This window comes from Zootoca vivipara, chromosome Z2 (assembly GCF_965207765.1).
Source record: "Zootoca vivipara chromosome Z2, rZooViv2.hap1.1, whole genome shotgun sequence".
Lineage (NCBI taxonomy): Eukaryota > Metazoa > Chordata > Lepidosauria > Squamata > Lacertidae > Zootoca > Zootoca vivipara.
The window spans coordinates 49,499,341-49,519,442 of NC_142585.1; the positions used below are offsets into that span (position 1 = coordinate 49,499,341).

Sequence of the window (20,102 nt, forward strand, 5' to 3'; positions counted from 1 at the left end):
TCGTCCTCTGTCGTCCCCTTCTCCTTGTGCCCCCCATCTTTCCCAACATCAGGGTCTGTTCCAGGGAGTCCCCTTCTCCTAGTGCCCTCCATCTTTCCCAACATCAGGGTCTGTTCCAGGGAGTCCCCTTCTCCTAGTGCCCTGTCAAGCCTCTGCTTAAAGACCTCCAAAGAAGGAGATTCCACCACACTCCTTGGCAGCAAATCCCACTGCCGAACAGCTCTTACTGTCAGGAAGTTCTTCCTAATCATAGAATCATAGAGTTGGAAGAGACCACAAGGGCCATCCAGTCCAACCCCCTGCCAAGCAGGAAACACCATCCAAGCATTCTGGACATATGCCTGTCAAGCCTCTGCTTAAAGACCTCCAAAGAAGGAGACTCCACCACACTCCTTGGCAGCAAATCCCACTGCCCAACAGCTCTGACTGTCAGGAAGTTCTTCCTAATGTTGAGGTGGAATCTTCTTTCTTGAAGTTTGAATTAACTAATTAACTAATCAGCTAATTTTTTGCCTATATTCATCTCACTCTCCCTCAATTCTGCCCTTATTTGCTTAATCTCTTCCAGGATTTTAATTAGAACCCCATCCCCTTCTATTTCTGATCTTCTCTCCTCAGGGGTTTCTGTTTTTACTCCTTTGCGAGGCATTTTAAGGTCTCCTTATTTAGGCAAAAATAAAAAAAAATTCCTTCAGTAGCACCTTAAAGACCAACTAAGTTTATATTTTGGTATGAGCTTTCGTGTGCATGCACACTTCCTCAGAAGGTTCCGGAATTATTTAGGGTTCTTGTATTTTTTTTCTATTGTGTTATACCTTCTTCCCCCACTAGAGGTCCTATCCCCCCCGGGAGTCTTCCTTTATTCACCTTTAAACACAATCCAAAAGCAATATCAATAAGTTAACCACAAGGAACCGCTTATCAGTCCAGCCCCCTTAAGCCATGTTATACTTTCCCACCATTTATCCTTTTGTTGTTGTTGTTGTTGTTGTTTAGTCGTGACCGACTCTTTGTGACCCCCTGGACCAGAGCACGCCAGGCACTCCTGTCTTGCACTGCCTCCCGCAGTTTGGTCAAACTCATGTTCGTAGCTTCGAGAACACGGTCCAACCATCTCGTCCTCTGTCGTCCCCTTCTCCTTGTGCCCCCCATCTTTCCCAACATCAGGGTCTGTTCCAGGGAGTCCCCTTCTCCTAGTGCCCTCCATCTTTCCCAACATCAGGGTCTGTTCCAGGGAGTCCCCTTCTCCTAGTGCCCTCCATCTTTCCCAACATCAGGGTCTGTTCCAGGGAGTCCCCTTCTCCTAGTGCCCTCCATCTTTCCCAACATCAGGGTCTGTTCCAGGGAGTCCCCTTCTCCTAGTGCCCTCCATCTTTCCCAACATCAGGGTCTTTTCCAGGGAGTCCCCTTCTCCTTGTGCCCTCAATCTTTCCCAAGATCAGGGTCTTTTCCAGGGAGTCTTCTCATGAGGTGGCCAAAGTATTGGAGACTCAGCTTCAGGATCTGTCCTTCCAGGGAGCCCTCAGGGCTGATTTCCTTCAGAATGGAGAGGTTTGATCTTCTTGCAGTCCATGGGACTCTCAAGAGTCTCCTCCAGCACCATAATTCAAAAGCATCAATTCTTCGGCGATCAGCCTTCTTGATGGTCCAGCTCTCACTTCCATACATCACTACTGGGAAAACCAGAGCTTTAACTATACGGACCTTTGTCGGCAAGGTGATGTCTTTGCTTTTTAAGATGCTGTCTAGGTTTGTCATTGCTTTTCTCCCAAGAAGCAGGCGTCTTTTAATTTCGGGACTGCTGTCACCATCTGCAGTGATCAAGGAGCCCAAGAAAGTCAAATCTCTCCCTGCCTCCATTTCTTCCCCTTCTATTTGCCAGGAGGTGATGGGACCAGTGGCCATGATCTTGGTTTTTTTGATGTTGAGCTGCAGACCATATTTTGCGCTCTCCTCTTTCACCCTCATTAAAAGGTTCTTTAATTCCTCCTCGCTTTCTGCCATCAAGGTTGTGTCATCTGCATATCTGAGGTTGTGGATATTTCTTCCGGCAATCTTAATTCCGGCTTGGGATTCATCTAGTCCAGCCTTTTGCATTACTTAAGCTTGCTAATGATTTCCAATTCAGCAATTTAGCCCAGAAAAATCCAACCTTTCCCCGCAGGACCTATTGCAGTCATCCGCAGTCGTTAACAGCCATCAACAGGTTTACCACTCTTACAGCCCACCACCCCCACCCTCTGAATATATATATAAGGGTCTGCTTGCTTCTGTTTCAAGTGTATCTGAAGAAGTGTGCATGCACACGAAAGCTCGTACCAAAAAAAACCAAAAACTTAGTTGGTCTTTAAGGTGCTACCGAAGGAATTTTTTTATTTCGCTTCGACTCAGACCAACACGGCTACCTACCTGTAACTTGCTCTGTATTAGACATCCTAGGCTACCTCCGTGCTGGGAACATGTTCATACACTTTTTTGGAGTTTCTGCGTAACTGTGAGCGCTTGTCTCTTTTTCCCCCTGTTCAACTTCCTGTGTGTGTGTGTGTGTTTTGCAGAGCCCAGAAAAATCCAACCTTTAATGGAATCCTATATAATAAAGTGCAAGTGTCTCTGCGTCCTGATTCCCTGTGTCCCGTTTTCCGCGCTAATGCCCCAGGGACACAGGGATTGGACGAAGAGACTGCACGCGCGCACTCTCCCCCCCCCTGCCTCCTCCAACCGCCGCTCCCGGCCGGTCACTGCAGGGCACGTCAGGGAAGCGAGGGTGGAGGCCGGCGGAGGCCTCCTCCTCACAACCCTCCCTGGCCCGTGAGAGGAGCGGCGGGAGGCCGCGAAGCAGCGGCGGCGAGGTAGGCGTTTGTGTCCCGCGTCCTTCCTGCCTGCTGCCTTTGGCCCCCGGAACCTCTTCGGCCGAGGGGCGGGCGCCTCTTGAGGGGGTGCAGAGTGGAGGTAGTGAGAATGTCCTATGGAGGAGGGAGAAAGGTTGTTTTCTGCTGCTCCAGAGAAGCGGACACGGAGCAGCGGATTCAAACTACAAGAAAGAAGATTCCACCTAAACATTAGGAAGAACTTCCTGACAGTAAGAGTTGTTCGGCAGTGGAATTTGCTGCCAAGGAGTGGGGTGGAGTCTCCTTCTTTGGAGGTCTTTAAGCAGAGGCTTGACAGGCATATGTCAAGAATGCTTGGATGGTGTTTCCTGCTTGGCAGGGGGTTGGACTGGATGGCTCTTCCAACTCTATGATTCTATGATTAGGAAGAACTTCCTGACAGTAAGAGCTGTTCGGCAGTGGAATTTGCTGCCAAGGAGTGGGGTGGAGTCTCCTTCTTTGGAGGTCTTTAAGCAGAGGCTTGACAGGCATATGTCAAGAATGCTTTGATGGTGTTTCCTGCTCGGCAGGGGGTTGGACTGGATGGCCCTTGTGGTCTCTTCCAACTCTATGATTCTATAAAAAAATTCCTTCAGTAGCACCTTAAAGACCAACTAAGTTTATATTTTGGTATGAGCTTTCGTGTGCATGCACACTTCTTCAGATACCTGAAGGTATTCTTAGTGTGCATGCACACGAAAGCTCATACCAAAATATAAACTTAGTTGGTCTTTAAGGTGCTACTGAAGGAATTTTTTTATTTTGCTTCGACTCAGACCAACACGGCTACCTACCTGTAACTAGATCTATGATTCTATGATCACCAAATTAATGAAATGTTTAAAATGGATAAAAAAAGTTGGTTTTCAAATGCAAAAGTCTAAATTAGAAACAGAATTGTTAGATTCTAAAAGTAAAAATTAATCAAAAATGCACAATGTCTTGTTGGAATGGCATACAAAAGACGAGCAAACAAAAAGTGCGACGATAAAATGGGCAAATGATGTGGGGCACAACATCATGGTGGAGGATTGGGAAAGGTTATGGAAGCAAAACATGAAATTTACCGCGAGTGCAGTTTCAAAAGAAAATTTAATGAAAATGACGTATAGATGGTATCTGACTCCGGTAAAGCTAGCTAAGATTTACCATAAACAAGACAATAAGTGCTGGAAATGTAAAAAGCAAGAGGGAACTTTCTTCCACATGTGGTGGATGTGCCCCCAAGTGAGAGACTTCTGGGAAAAGATTTATAATGAACTGGAAAAAGTGCTGAAAAGCACCTTTGCTAAGAAACCAGAGGCCTTCTTACTTGGGATAACAGGGGATTATATCCCCAAGAAAGATGTGGTTTTCTTTTTTGTATGCCACAACAGCAGCGAGAATACGATTGGCAAAGAATTGGAAGAATGAAGAATTGCCAACTGTGGATGAATGGCAGAAGAAATTGATAGAATATATGGAACTGTCTGAGTTGACGGGGAGTGAAAAAGCAGCGGAAGAAGAAATTTAGAATTTATTTGAAAAATAAGCATGTAATAGACTGATTTAATGGCAGTGAGGGAGATACAAGGAAGTTGTAGATTACACAAAGGTTTGAAAATAAGCATTGCTAGAAGATAGGGATATTATAATTAAGAAGTAAAATATAGATTGAGCGTTTAAAAGATAAGATATAATAGATATAGTAATATGGTAATATTGAAGCAAATTTAGAATCATAGAATCGTAGAGTTGGAAGAGACCACAAGGGCCATCCAGTCCAACCCCCTGCCAAGCAGGAAACACCATCAAAGCATTCTTGACATGTGGCTGTCTAGCCTCTGCTTAAAGACCTCCAAAGAAGGAGACTCCACCACACTCCTTGGCAGCAAATTCCACTGCCGAACAGCTCTTACTGTCAGGAAGTTCTTCCTAATGTTGAGGTGGAATCTTCTTTCTTGTAGTTTGAATCCATTGCTATGTGTCCGCTTCTCTGGAGCAGCAGAAAACAACCTTTCTCCCTCCTCTATATGACATCCTTTCGTATATTTGAACATGGCTATCATATCACCCCTTAACCTTCTCTTCTCCAGGCTAAATCGATGTAAGATTTAGAATTTACTAAATATGAAATGAAAAAGAAGCGCAGCAAGAGGTGGGAGAGGAAGTCAATAGATTAGAAATAAGGTTTATAAGCAAGAATTTTGATTTTTGTGTTTTTTGTATTTTGTATTTTTTGTATTTTTGTATTTTTTGTATCTAGTGTGTTTTGTATTTTTGTATGTGTGAAAATCTTTAATAAATATATATTTTTTTAAGAGTCTAAAGCAAGGGTCTTACCTCTTTCTCGTGCTCCGTTCTCATGCTGGGGTTCGCATTGACTTCCATCAAGATTGGCTTCAGGTTTTTCATCAGCAGAATGTCAAATCCTAAAATCTTTAGACAAGAAACAACAGCGCTTTTTTAAAAATTATTTTTAAAAAGACATTTCCAAGCTCCCCTATGCTGGACATTTTCAGAATCAGCCCTACAGTTAATCTCTAAATGGAATCAATGTGTCTGCTGGATAAAATGGCTGCATTCACACGTCACATGCAATTAATATGGTTTACCCATAGCTGCCAAGTCTCCCGTTTTCCCCGGGAAACCCCCGTTTTTACTTACCTTTTTCCCGGTGGTCCCCCGTATCACTTCGTCTCCCGTTTTTCTCCATTATTTTCTCCTGCCGGCGGCCATTTTTTTTCCTTTCCGATTTGCCCTTCTATGGGCACCAGAAATGGCCGCCGCCAGCTTCAAAAGCCGCATGTACGCATGCCCGGAAGTGCATAGTCGTCACTTCCGGTGTTGGCGGCGGCCATTTTGGTGCCCATAGATGGGCGGGGCGTCACCGGAAGTTGCGCCGGAGCACTTCCTGACATGCGCGCAAGCGACTTTCGAAGCCGCCGGCGGCCATTTTGGGTGCCCATAGAAGGGCAAAGCGACACCGGAAGTTACATCGACGCAACTTCCGGTGTCCAATGGCTGCCGGTCCCGGATTCTGCAGTCCGGAACTTGGAAGGTAAGGGTTTACCACGAATGGGCAAGTGGTTCCTGCCTCAATCTTCTCTTAGCACCCTGATGGCGAACCTATGGGGTATTTATTTTTAAAAAAATAATTATTATTTTTTGGTTTATTAAATACAGTTATATATTACAATTACAGTGGTGCCTCGCTAGACGAAATTAATTCGTTCCACGGGTCTTTTCTTATAGCGAAAAATTCGTCTAGCGAATCCCATAGGAATGCATCGAAAAAATTTTTGAAATTTTTTTTTGCCCATAGGAACGCATTAATTGAATTTCTTTTTTTTTTAATTTTTTAATTTTTTAATTAAACACAAACAAAACAAAATACACACACAAACAAAAATTTCATAATCTGAATTTCGTCTCTAATCATTGTGTTTGACTTCCTCGGTTCCTCCTTACTGCGATTCATAACATATTAATCTGTTAGCAATTTCTACTTCATATTCCTCTTTAACTTTGATTCCATATATTTATATCTTAATCCATCCATAACCTTAATAAATATTACAATTTTCCTTCAACACAAATCTGTTTTCATAAGCTACAGCTCCCTGTTTCTATCAAAAACCCTTTCTTGTTACTCTATTTCTATATTATTCTTATTCTTATTACTCTATTTCTATATTATTCTATTTTATATATTACTCTATTTCTATATTATTCTTTTTCAAAGAGTCTTTAAAACTTCTTCCACCGTTTTTTCTCGCTGGTCTCAAAGTCTCCCGGTCAGGTCGGCTAATTCCATGTATTCCGCATTCATTGAACTTCAATGCATTCCTATGGGAAGCCGCGATTCGCTAGACGGATTTTTCGTAAAACCCATTCGTCTAGCGAGGCAAGCTCCGCTCGAAAAATCCTTTCGTTCAGCGGAAATTTCGTTAAGCGGGGCCTTCGTTAAGCGAGGCACCACTGTATACATTTTTTGTTATTTAAACTCTAAATATCATGAAATTATGGGGTTTTTCTCGAAGTGACACACCACCCGAGTTATGCTCAGTTTTTTGACGAAATTTTGGCACACCAAGCTCAAAAGGTTGCCCATCACTGTCTTAGCGTGATCAACAAACCATGATTAAGCCCCAAGGGGACGGTGTTGGGAGCCTAAAAAAAAACCAGGAGGGCACCATTAAACCATTAAGCCCATAGGGGACGGTGTTGGGAGCCTAAAAAAAAACCAGGAGGGCACCAGCTGAGGAAGGCTGGCAAAATGTAAAGAAATACTCTAACAGGGTTAATTCTCAGATTTGCACCATTTAAAGAATATATATATATATATCGAGTAGTATCAATGCAAAGCAGTAAGTAGGTTTGAGATTATTTTTTGCAATATATTTTAGTAAGCAGCTATCTTCTGACATTTTGTTAAAGAAATAAATGAAATAGGATGTTGTTGTTTAGTCGTTTCGTCGTGTCCGACTCTTCGTGACCCCATGGACCAGAGCACGCCATGAATGAAGTGGGATAGCTGTGTTATATTGCATTGATTTATTTAATTGGTACGCTGCCCGTTGTCTGAAGAGCTCAGGCAGTTCACAAGATAAAATTACAAGATATTAATAATAATAATAATAATAATTTATTATTTATACCCCGCCCATCTGGCTGGGTTTCCCCAGCCACTCTGGGCGGCTTCCAACAAAATATTAAAATACAGAAATCCATCAGACATTAAAAGCTTCCCTAAACAGGGCTGCCTTGAGATGCCTTCTAAAGGTCTGGTAATTGTTATTCTCTTTGACCTCTGGTGGGAGGGTGTTCCACAGGGCAGGCGCCACCACCGAGAAGGCCCTCTGCCTGGTTCCCCGCAACTTGGCTTCTCGCAACGAGGGAACCGCCAGAAGGCCCTCGGTGCTGGACCTCAGTGTCCGGGCAGAACGATGGGGGTGGAGACGCTCCTTCAGTACTTCCTGACAGTAAGAGCTGTTTGGCAGTGGGATTTGCTGCCAAGGAGTGTGGTGGAGTCTCCTTCTTTGGAGGTCTTTAACGATGGGGGTGGAGACGCTCCTTCAGGTATACTGGACCGAGGCCGTTTAGGGCTTTCAAGGTCGGCACCAACACTTTGAATTGTGCTCGGAAACGTACTGGGAGCCAATGTATAAAACATAAAATACATAACAAAAACCGGTAGGATGTTAATCAGACCACGGCATGGTTGAAAAGGAATGTTTTCACCTGGCACCTAAAGGCGTATAATGAAGCAGCCAGACGGGCCTCACTGGGGAGAGCATTCCACAAACGGGGAATGGTACATAGAATCATAGAATCGTCGAGTTGGAAGAGACCCCAAGGGCCATCCAGTCCAACCCCCTGCCAAGCAGGAAACACCATCAAAGCATTCTTGACATATGCCTGTCAAGCCATTGTATTGTATCCTTCTAGAGGTGTTGTCCAAGTCTTCTATGATTCTATGATTAGGAGGAACTTCCTGACAGTAAGAGCTGTTCGACAGTGGAATTTGCTGCCAAGGAGTGTGGTCCTTGTGGTCTCTTCCAACTCTACGATTCTATGATATTTCCTTGTGACATCAGTCTGAAACATTCATTGGTGGTCAGGGTCTGCCCATGCGATGCCCACCCAACCAGAAGGCCACACAGGGCAAGGAACTTAAGATGCCCTCACACAGAAAAGGGTGGCGAATGGGAGTTGGAGGGCCAAATAGGAGGAGAGAAGGAGAGAAGGAGACCAGTCTAGGAGGAAGGAAAGCGCTGTTCCTCAGGCCCAGCCCAGTAGATATATATAGTCAGCAGCACTTTCCACAAAGTCATGAGGTCATAGAATCATAGAGTTGGAAGAGACCCCAAGGGCCATCCAGTCCAACCCCCTGCCGAGCAGGAAACACCATCAAAGCATTCTTGACATATGCCTGTCGAGCCTCTGCTTAAAGACATCCAAAGAAGGAGACTCTGCCACACTCCTTGGTAGCAAATCCCACTGCCGAACAGCTCTTACTGTCAGGAAGTTCCTCCTAATCATAGAATCGTAGAGTTGGAAGAGACCACAAGGGCCATCCAGTCCAACCCCCTGCCAAGCAGGAAACACCATCAAAGCATTCTTGACATATGCCTGTCAAGCCTCTGCTTAAAGACCTCCAAAGAAGGAGACTCCACCACACTCCTTGGCAGCAAATTCCACTGCCGAACAGCTCTGACTGTCAGGAAGTTCTTCCTAATGTTGAGGTGGAATCTTCTTTCTTGAAGTTTGAATCCATTGCTCCGTGTCCGCTTCTCTGGAGCAGCAGAAAACAACCTTTCTTCCTCCTCTAGAATCCTAGAGTTGGAAGAGACCCCAAGGGCCATCCAGTCCAACCCCCTGCCGAGCAGGAAACACCATCAAAGCATTCCTGACAGATGGCTGTCCAGCCTCCGCTTAAAGACCTCCATAGAAGGAGACTCCACCACACTCCTTGGTAGCAAATTCCACTGCCAAACAGCTCTTACTGTCAGGAAGTTCTTCCTAATATTTAGTCTCTTATTGAAGCCACCTAAGCCAGTGAGCCCCCATGGTATCTTGTGGCAGTGAGTTGCATCATTTGCTTGAACCTGCTGCCTATCAACTTAATTGGATGGTCCTCAATTCTAGTATTGCAAGGCGGGGGAATCATAGAATCGTAGAGTTGGAAGAGACCACAAGGGCCATCCAGTCCAACCCCCTGCCAAGCAGGAAACACCATCAAAGTATTCTTGACATATGCCTGTCAAGCCTCTGCTTAAAGACCTCCAAAGAAGGAGACTCCACCACACTCCTTGGCAGCAAATTCCACTGCCGAACAGCTCTGACTGTCAGGAAGTTCTTCCTAATGTTGAGGTGGAATCTTCTTTCTTGTAGCTTGAATCCATTGCTCCGTGTCCGCTTCTCTGGAGCAGCAGAAAACAACCTTTCTCCCTCCTCTATATGACATCCTTTCATATATTTGAACATGGAATATTTATGGAGATGTCAATGCTTCTATTATTCTATCTCATTATATATTGTAACTATAGCACATCTTGATGTAACTTTGATATATTCTTCTCTTTTGCATGTGATTTGTTTCTGTAGTTCTTAGTGTTGCTTAATATGCTTTAGGGATTTATTTAATTATGTTACTTAAAGTGGAGTTATTCCGATGGTCAGCAGCAGATGTAGTAGTATTGCTTGGCTTGAATGCGGACTGTATTATATTTCTTATATTGACTCCTTTGCAACGGGATTTTTAGACCACTTAAGTTTTCTGCTGAAATGTGAAGCGGCATATAAATTAAAATGCATGAAATGAAACTTGGTTTGGCCATTGAATCAGCCTTTTTTCTATCCACAAGGCTACTAATAGCAAAAGATTGGAAGTCTCAAAGGGTACCAACTAAGGAGGAATGGCAAATTAAAGTAACGAACTATTGCAATTGGGCTATGAAATATGAAGAAGTAAAGGGAACAAAGAAAGAAGATGGTGTGAAAAATTGGAAATCATTCATGGACTATATTAAGTGCCAGGCGGAAAAAACCAAACCTATTTCAGGACTATTAAACGCTCAAATAGCAACATGGCAGAGAGAGAGGAAAAAGAGAAGAGGACATAAAAGGAAAGAAATTGGAAAATAGGATAGAAAGAATGCACAAAAAGTGTAGAGGATCAGGAAAATAAATGGTATGTTGTTGAAAAAGAAATTAAAAGGTGCAGAAGGAAAACTGTCAAGACAGTTAAGTGAAGGTTGAGAAGAAGAGGAAGGGGTGGGGGGGATGGGGGGGAATTCAATAAAACAAATTGGTAAGGATTTGATGTATTTTAAATGTTGGTTAACTGTATGGATATATATGTTTTTTGTTTCTTATCTTCTTTTTTCTCCTGTGCATTTGCAGACTTTGTGTAATGACTTGCAATAATCAAATAAAGTTTCTTTAAAAAGAAAAGAAAAAAAGAATCAGCCTTTTTTTTTTTTGATGCTCTCGCTGATTAAACTGCTGATTTTACACCACCTTGGTTGGTTGTTTCTTCATTTCCAAACTTGACAAGATACAAAGCTGACACAGAGACGAGACGTAAGTGCTCAGTCAATTGCCCTGATTCAAATCAACCCACCCTATCCAGAATCTACCCAGGGCACACTTTTAATAAAAGAAGAACAGGAGAAGAATCGGCTGGATGAGGCCAAACGAGGGCCATCTAGTCCAGCATCCTGTTCTCACAATAACCAACCAGATGCCCATTATGGGAAGCCGGCAAGAAGGACCGGAGCGCAAGAGCCCCCCCCTTCATTCCTGCAGTTTCCAGCATCTTGTCTTCGGAAGCATTATTGCCATTGGCCATGGAGGCAATGAATTCGTCCAATCCTCTTTTCATAGAATCGTAGAGTTGGAAGAGACCCCAAGGGCCATCCTGTCCAACCCCCTGCCGAGCAGGAAACACCATCAAAGCATTCTTGACATATGCCTGTCAAGCCTCTGCTTAAAGACCTCCAAAGGAGGAGACTCCACCACACTCCTTGGCAGCAAAATCCACTGCCGAACAGCTCTTACTGTCAGGAAGTTCTATGATTCACCCCACCCGTTCCGGCCTTTTCGTGACGTGTTAAGGGACAAATTTGTGTCACTTCTGGGTTTGGCACTGCGTGCGATCGCACATCTTTCGGGCGCACGTTAATCGGTTGTTGCCTATAGTGCCCTACCAAAGATTGCTACCATAGATTGCTAAAAGCAAAGGTTTGCTACGTTTACAACAAGGTGGTTTCCTGGTGGAAGGAGAAGGTAAGGGGCGGGGGGAGAGAGAGAGAGAGAGATTGCTCCGAGACGGGTTCCACAGGACAGTATTCTGACTGCAGATTTTGAGGCACTAATTGACAAATTGTGACTGTGGCAGTTCCTCTTGGCATTAATGGCACAGCCTGCTCACATAATCACAGCTCTTTTCGGGTCCGAATGGCATGAACTGCCATTTTGCAAAGGTCAGGAGGAGCTACTGAGATTTCAGCTCATCCTGACCCACACTGGCAAAAACAACAAGAAGAAAACAGAAGAGAAAATGAATGTATTTTCTGATTTAAGCAAGCTGAGGGAGGGAGGGAGGGAGGGAGGGAGTCAGAAGAATCACAGAATCATAGAGTTGGAAGAGACCCCGAGGGCCATCCAGTCCAACCCCCTGCCAAGCAGGAAACACCATCAAAGCATTCTTGACATATGCCTGTCAAGCCTCTGCTTAAAGACCTCCAAAGGAGGAGACTCCACCACACTCCTTGGCAGCAAATCCCACTGCCGAACAGCTCTGACTGTCAGGAAGTTCTTCCTAATGTTGAGGTGGAATCTTCTTTCTTGTAGTTTGAATCCATTGCTCCGTGTCCGCTTCTCTGGAGCAGCAGAAAACAACCTTTCTCCCTCCTCCATATGACATCCTTTCATATATTTGAACATGGCTATCATATCACCCCTTAACCTTCTCTTCTCCAGGCTAAACATACCCAGCTCCCTAAGCCGTTCCTCATAAGGCATCGTTTCCAGGCCTTTGACCATTTGGGTTGCCCTCTTCTGGACACGTTCCAGCTGGTCAGTATCCTTCTTGAACTGGGGTGCCCAGAACTGGACACAGTACTCCAGGTGAGGTCTGACCAGAGCAGAATACAGGGGTACTATTACTTCCCTTGATCTAGATGCTATACTCCTATTGATGCAGCCCAGAATTGCATTGGCTTTTTGAGCTGCTGCATCACACTGCTGACTCATGTCAAGTTTGTGGTCTACCAAGACTCCTGGATCCTTTTCACATGTACTGTTTGTCGTCTACCAAGACTCCTAGATCCTTTTCACATGTACTGCTCTCAAGCCAGGTGTCACCCATCCTGTATTTGTGATTATGGTCTTATATCCTGTCTGCATAAAAATAACAAACCTCTATAAAAAGAACAAGTCTGAAAATGGACAAACAAACCAAGGTTGCATCTGTTGATGAGGGATACGTCTGCAAGAACTTCTGTTGCCTTAAATGATTTTCTTGGAACATTTGGGACAGATAAAAGAAAATGCACATGGCAGAATTAAACTGTGGAACTCACTTCCACAGGAGGCAGTGTTGGCCACCCCCTTGGCTGGCTTCAAAAGAAGATCGGACAAATTCACGGAGGAGACAAGGCCATCAATGTCCACTAGCCACGGTTGGAGGCAGCAATGGAAACCACTGGAAGGGAGAGGGCTCAAATTCTACTTGCAGCTTTCTCAGTGGAGGTATATTGCTAGCCACCATGAAAACAGGACGCTACACTAGGCGGGGGCCCCTGGGCCTGATCCAGAAGGGCATTTCTTATGTTCTTAGACTTACGCACCCTCAAATGCCCTCTAGTCTAAATCAAATGCCCTCTAGTCTAAATGCCCTCTAGTCTAAATGGCTCACCTGGAAGCAAGAAGGCCCCGGTTTTCCGGCAGGGATATCGGACTGGTGGTAAATTTTCAGGTTAGGGACCATGGCAATCACAGTCTTGATGACCAGGGAAACGATGTTTTCCGTGAGATCCTCGAGGTCGACGCCGCCGGAGGACAACCTATTGAGGACGCTGGAAAAGGTCTGCTTGCTGCCCGTGTTGGCGCTGTCGGAGTGGACAAAGTTCCCGCTGTGGACGTTGAGGGAGTAGTTGGTGAGGTGCATGAAGACCTGGTGGAGGTTCTTGTGGGTCGGCTCCTGGTAGCGCTCCGTGCAGAAGCGGCAGAGGCCGTCCTTGGCGACGTAGAACTCCAGCGGGTCCAGAGACTTCAGCAGGACGTAGAGGCGGATGTCGAACTTCAGGCTGTCGATGAGAAAGGGTTGGGACACGTACTCCTGGACCACCGCAGGTCGGGGGGGCCGGGCGCTCCCCGTCCCCTGGATGTCGGCGGGCTCCTTAATGAGGTAGATTCCGTCCCCCTGGCACCCGCCGTCAGGTTTCACAATGAATATGGGCTTCCACCTGGGGTTGGCTTCTTTCATCATCTGGACCTGAAAGGGAACAAGAGGGGAAAAGAACGTCTGTTACATTTTGCCCCTTCTTGGTCCTAGACGGGCATAAATTATTTTATTCGTTCATTCATTCATTCATTCATTCAATACATTTATACATACATACCCCGCCTTTCTCCATGGCAAGGATTTGAGGCAGCTTACAGATAAAAGTGGGACCCAGGTGCATAGCTGCCAAGTTATCCCCCTTTTTTTTTCAAAATTTTTTATTCTTTTTAACATTAATAAAGTAACAATACAATAACAAAAACAAGTAGAAGAATACATATACACACAAATACAAGTTATCCCTTTTTTTAAAGGGATTTTCCATTATGCTGAATAGGCTTCCTCGCGAGAAAAGGGAAAATTTAGAATCATAGAATCCTAGAGTTGGAAGAGACCCCGAGGGCCATCCAGTCCAACCCCCTGCCAAGCAGGAAACGCCATCCAAGCATTCCTGACAGATGGCTGTCAAGCCTCTGCTTAAAGACCTCCAGAGAAGGAGACTCCACCACACTCCTTGGCAGCAAATTCCACTGCCGAACAGCTCTTACTGTCAGGAAGTTCTTCCTAATGTTTAGGTGGTTATACTATTAGAATAATAGAATCCTAGAGTTGGAAGAGACCACGGGGGCCATCCAGTCCAACCCCCTGCCAAGCAGGAAACACCATCAAAGCATTCCTGACAGATGCCTGTCGAGCCTCTGCTTCAAGACCTCCAAAGGAGGAGACTCCGCCCCACTCCTTGGCAGCAAATCCCACTGCCGAACAGCTCTTACTGTCAGGAAGTTCGTCCTAATCATAGAATCCTAGAGTTGGAAGAGACCCCAAGGGCCATCCAGTCCAACCCCCTGCCAAGCAGGAAACGCCATCCAAGCATTCCTGACAGATGGCTGTCAAGCCTCTGCTTAAAGACCTCCAAAGGAGGAGACTCCACCACACTCCTTGGTAGCAAATTCCACTGCCGAACAGCTCTTACTGTCTCTAACTTGGCAGCTATGCCCAGGTGGCGCTGTGGGTTAAACCACTGAGCCTAGGGCGTGCCGATCAGAAGGTCGGCGGTTCGAATCCCCGCGGCGGGGTGAGCTCCCCTCGCTCGGTCCCAGCTCCTGCCAACCTAGCAGTTCGAAAGCACGTCAAAAGTGCAAGTAGGTAAATAGGAACCGCTACAGCGGGGAAGGTAAACGGCGTTTCCGTGCGCTGCTCTGGTTCGCCAGAAGCGGCTTTGCCATGCTGGCCACATGACCTGGAAGCTGTACGCCGGCTCCCTCGGCCAATAATGCGAGATGAGCGCGCAACCCCAGAGTCGGTCACGGCTGGACCTAATGGTCAGGGGTCCCTTGACCTTTACCTTACAGATAAAAGTAAGAACAGCTCAAAACATGGGGGTGAAAAATTTACCGACCCACCTACCCTCTCTCCCTGACTAAGTCAGCAACTTACTCGGGGCTTACATTCCAGGGAGGTACAGTATTGGCCCACCTGAAAATAGAATCATAGAATCCTAGAGTTGGAAGAGACCCCAAGGGCCATCCAGTCCAACCCCCTGCCAAGCAGGAAACACCATCCAAGCATTCTTGACATATGCCTGTCAAGCCTCTGCTTAAAGACCCCCAAAGAAGGAGACTCCACCACACTCCTTGGCAGCAAATCCCACTGCCGAACAGCTCTTACTGTCAGGAAGTTCTTCCTAATGTTTAGGCGGTTAAGTTCTTCCTAATGTTGAGGTGGAATCTTCAAAGCAACAGGAGTCCTGTTGCTTAAACCAAGGTATATGAGAGCTGCCTGCAGGTATTCATAAGAGGGACAAGTGGCACTTTGCGTGTGCTCAGAGGCTACTCCCCTTGCTCAGTGAAACACAATAGGATCCAGCCCCAGGGGATCCACATTCAGTCCTGCTTCCTTTCTGTGTGTGCATTTGGCAAGCCTTTAACTATGGCCTCCCTAAATTAAATTCATAGAATCATAGAATCATAGAGTTGGAAGAGACCCCAAGGGCCATCCAGTCCAATCCCCTGCCGAGCAGGAAACACCATCCAAGCATTCTTGACATATGCCTGTCAAGCCTCTGCTTAAAGACCTCCAAAGAAGGAGACTCCACCACACTCCTTGGCAGCAAATTCCACTGCCGAACAGCTCTTACTGTCAGGAAGTTCTTCCTAATGTTGAGGTGGAATCTTCTTTCTTGAAGTTTGAATCCATTGCTCCGTGTCCGCTTCTCCGGAGCAGCAGAAAACAACCTTTCTCCCTCCTCTATATGACATCCTTTCATATATTTCATAGAATCATAGAATCATAGAGTTGGAAGAGACCACCAGGGCCATCCAGTCCAACCCCCTGCCGAGCAGGAAACACCATCCAAGCATTCTTGACATATGCCTGCCAAGCCTCTGCTTAAAGACCCCCAAAGAAGGAGACTCCACCACACTCCTTGGCAGCAAATCCCACTGCCGAACAGCTCTTACTGTCAGGAAGTTCTTCCTAATGTTTAGGTGGTTAAGTTCTTCCTAATGTTGAGGTGGAATCTTCAAAGCAACAGGAGTCCTGTTGCTTAAACCAAGGTATATGAGAGCTGCCTGCAGGTATTCATAAGAGGGACAGTGGCACTTTGCGTGTGCTCAGAGGCTACTCCCCTTGCTCAGTGAAACACAATAAGATCCAGCCCCAGGGGATCCACATTCAGTCCTGCTTCCTTTCTGTGTGTGCATTTGGCAAGCCTTTAACTATGGCCTCCCTAAATTAAATTCATAGAATCATAGAATCATAGAGTTGGAAGAGACCCCAAGGGCCATCCAGTCCAACCCCCTGCCGAGCAGGAAACACCATCAAAGCATTCCTGGCGTATGGCTGTCAAGCCTCTGCTTAAAGACCTCCAAAGAAGGAGACTCCACCACACTCCTTGGCAGCAAATTCCACTGCCGAACAGCTCTTACTTGAACCTGCTGCCATCCAACTTAATTGGATGATCCTCAATTCTAGTATTGCAAGGCGGGGGAATCATAGAATCCTAGAGTTGGAAGAGACCACCAGGGCCATCCAGTCCAACCCCCTGCCAAGCAGGACACACCATCAAAGCATTCTTGACATATGCCTGTCAAGCCTATGCTTCAAGACCTCCAAAGAAGGAGACTCCACCACACTCCTTGGCAGCAAATTCCACTGCCGAACAGCTCTTACTGTCAGGAAGTTCTTCCTAATGTTTAGGTGGTTATACTATTAGAATCATAGAATCATAGAGTTGGAAGAGACCACAAGGGCCATCCAGTCCAACCCCCTGCCAAACAGGAAACACCATCATAGAATCATAGAATCATAGAATCGTAGAGTTGGAAGAGACCCCAAGGGCCATCCAGTCCAACCCCCTGCCGAGCAGGAAACACCATCAAAGCATTCCTGACATATGCCTGTCAAGCCTCTGCTTAAAGACCCCCAAAGAAGGAGACTCCACCACACTCCTTGGCAGCAAATTCCACTGCCGAACAGCTCTTACTGTCAGGAAGTTCTTCCTAATGTTGAGGTGGAATCTTCTTTCTTGAAGTTTGAATCCATTGCTCCGTGTCCGCTTCTCTGGAGCAGCAGAAAACAACCTTTCTCCCTCCTCTATATGACATCCTTTCATATATTTCATAGAATCATAGAATCATAGAGTTGGAAGAGACCCCAAGGGCCATCCAGTCCAACCCCCTGCACAAGTGAGTGGGCTGCACAAGTGAGTGTGCCTGGGTTTGAGTAAAGAAACCAAACCCGGTTGAATTTCTGCCTGCTTTACTAAGGGTAGTCAGAGGCTTGCAACCTCGTAACAGGGCGGAGAGCTATCCCTTTTAGGCTCCCTGGCCAGCTGCAAGTGAGAAAGGGTGGTGGCGGCGAACTACTGGGAAATTGTTTTGACTACGGCTCACAAGAGACGTGCCGAGTTGTGCGTTTCCCACAAGCTGCTCAAGTCAGGAGATTGGCGGGGAGGGGCAAGTGAGAGCCACCGGCCATTGCAAAATAATTCAACAACAATAATTGAAAACACTTTAAAGAATGAAAATCGGTGAGAAACCAAAAAGAAAGTCAGCATTCCAAATACCTAGGCAAGCTGGAAAAAAAGTCGAAAAAAGGCCGTTTTTGGCAGGAGCTGAAGCACAACAAAGACAACCTTCCTGGTATCGAGAGGCCATACTAAAACGTCAACTTCTTTCGAATCTCAAAGACCTTAGCGGAGATAGCCCACCTCTGCGAGGAAAATGGGAAACTCCTCTGGCAGGATCCAGGAGCGCGGGTAGAAGTCATATTCCTCGGGGAAGAGTTCCTGCATCATCCGCATGGCACGGCTCAGGGAGATCTTCCGAACCACCTCGGTCATGCCTGGGGAAGAAGGTCAAGCGTGAGCAGGGCCTCAACAACTGGAAACTCTTGGACAAAAGGGGGCATTGGGCGAGGAACGGCTTAGGGAGCTGGGTATGTCTAGCCTGGAGAAGAGAAGGTGAAGGGGTGATATGATAGCCATGTTCAAATAAACGAAAGGATGTTATATGGAGGAGGGAGAAAGGTTGTCTTCTGCTGCTCCAGAGAAGCGGACACGGAGCAATGGATTCAAACTACAAGAAAGAAAATTCCACCTAAACATTAGGAAGAACTTCCTGACAGTAAGAGCTGTTCGGCAGTGGGATTTGCTGCCAAGGAGTGTGGTGGAGTCTCCTTCTTTGGAGATCTTTAAGCTTTATAGGTCCAAACCTTCGAATTGGGCCTGGAAGCTAATTGGCAGTAAGAGCTGTTCGGCAGTGGAATTTGCTGCCAAGGAGTGTGGTGGCGTCTCCTTCTTTGGAGATCTTTAAGCTTTATAGGTCCAAACCTTGGAATTGGGCCTGGAAGCTAATTGGCAGTAAGAGCTGTTCGGCAGTGGAGTTTGCTGCCAAGGAGTGTGGTGGCGTCTCCTTCTTTGGAGATCTTTAAGCTTTATAGGTCCAAACCTTGGAATTGGGCCTGGAAGCTAATTGGCAGTAAGAGCTGTTCGGCAGTGGAGTTTGCTGCCAAGGAGTGTGGTGGAGTCTCCTTCTTTGGAGATCTTTAAGCTTTATAGGTCCAAACCTTCGAATTGGGCCTGGAAGCTAATTGGCAGTAAGAGCTGTTTGGCAGTGGGATTTGCTGCCAAGGAGTGTGGTGGCGTCTCCTTCTTTGGAGATCTTTAAGCTTTATAGGTCCAAACCTTCGAATTGGGCCTGGAAGCTAATTGGCAGTAAGAGCTGTTTGGCAGTGGGATTTGCTGCCAAGGAGTGTGGTGGCGTCTCCTTCTTTGGAGATCTTTAAGCTTTATAGGTCCAAACCTTCGAATTGGGCCTGGAAGCTAATTGGCAGTAAGAGCTGTTCAGCAGTGGAGTTTGCTACCAAGGAGTGTGGTGGAGTCTCCTCCTTTGGAGGTCTTTAAGCAGAGGCTTGACAGGCATATGTCAAGAATGCTTTGATGGTGTTTCCTGCTCGGTAGAGGGTTGGACTGGATGGCCCTTGTGGTCTCTTCCAACTCTACGATTCTATGATTCTATGATCTTTATCAATGACTTGGACGATGGGCTTGAGGGCATCCTGAGCAAGTTGGCAGATGACACCAAATTAGGAGGGGTGGCTAATACCCCAGAGGACAGGATCACACCTCAAAATGACCTTAATAGATTAGACAAATATATAAAAGGATGTCCTATAGAGGCGGGTGAAAGGTTGTTTTCTGCTGCTCCAGAGAAGCGGACACGGAGCAATGGATTCAAACCACAAGAAAGAAGATTCCACCCGAACATTAGGAAGAACTTCCTGACAGTCAGAGCTGTTCGGCAGTGGGCTTTGCCGCCAAGGAGCGTGGCGGCGTCTCCTTCTTTGGAGGTCTTTAAGCGGAGGCTTGACAAGGCATATGTCAAGAATGCTTTGATGGTGTTTCCAATCTAGGCCAAGAACACAGCATTTTGGGCAATGAGTGAAAATGTTGCCATTGACCAGCAGGCTAGTTTTTGCACTCATGCTCAGGGACACATTCTGGTCTGCTTAAGAACGGTGCAGATATGGTATGTGACAGGGGCATCCGAGGGGGGGGGGGATACATCCTGGGGAGGAATCCCAGGTCTGAGGTTTTGCACCCCTGGACCAGAGGGCTTAAGTGCCACGCCTGCGCCAGGAGCTCGATCCTGCATGAAAAGGACATAGAATCATAGAATCCTAGAGTTGGAAGAGACCCCGAGGGCCATCCAGTCCAACCCCCTGCCAAGCAGGAAGCACCA

At 46.2% G+C, this 20,102-nt stretch overlaps 1 protein-coding gene across 5 annotated transcripts in view; it reads right to left on the minus strand.

Annotated features, from left to right (window-relative positions):
* The window catches only part of TTLL11 (tubulin tyrosine ligase like 11), an 80,372-nt gene that overhangs the window by 39,526 nt on the left and 20,744 nt on the right, over window positions 1-20,102 (minus strand). For 4 of the 5 annotated variants that reach the window (XM_088665390.1, XM_088665391.1, XM_088665394.1 and 1 more), the window contains 3 exons: window positions 18,071-18,204; window positions 13,273-13,851; window positions 5,190-5,285 (listed from right to left, as the gene is read on the minus strand). In XM_088665390.1, the coding sequence (XP_088521516.1) occupies window positions 5,190-5,285; window positions 13,273-13,851; window positions 18,071-18,204 (809 nt within the window). The remainder of the gene's footprint in view (window positions 1-5,189; window positions 5,286-13,272; window positions 13,852-18,070; window positions 18,205-20,102) is intronic. The other variant, XM_088665392.1, reaches the window with a different exon arrangement.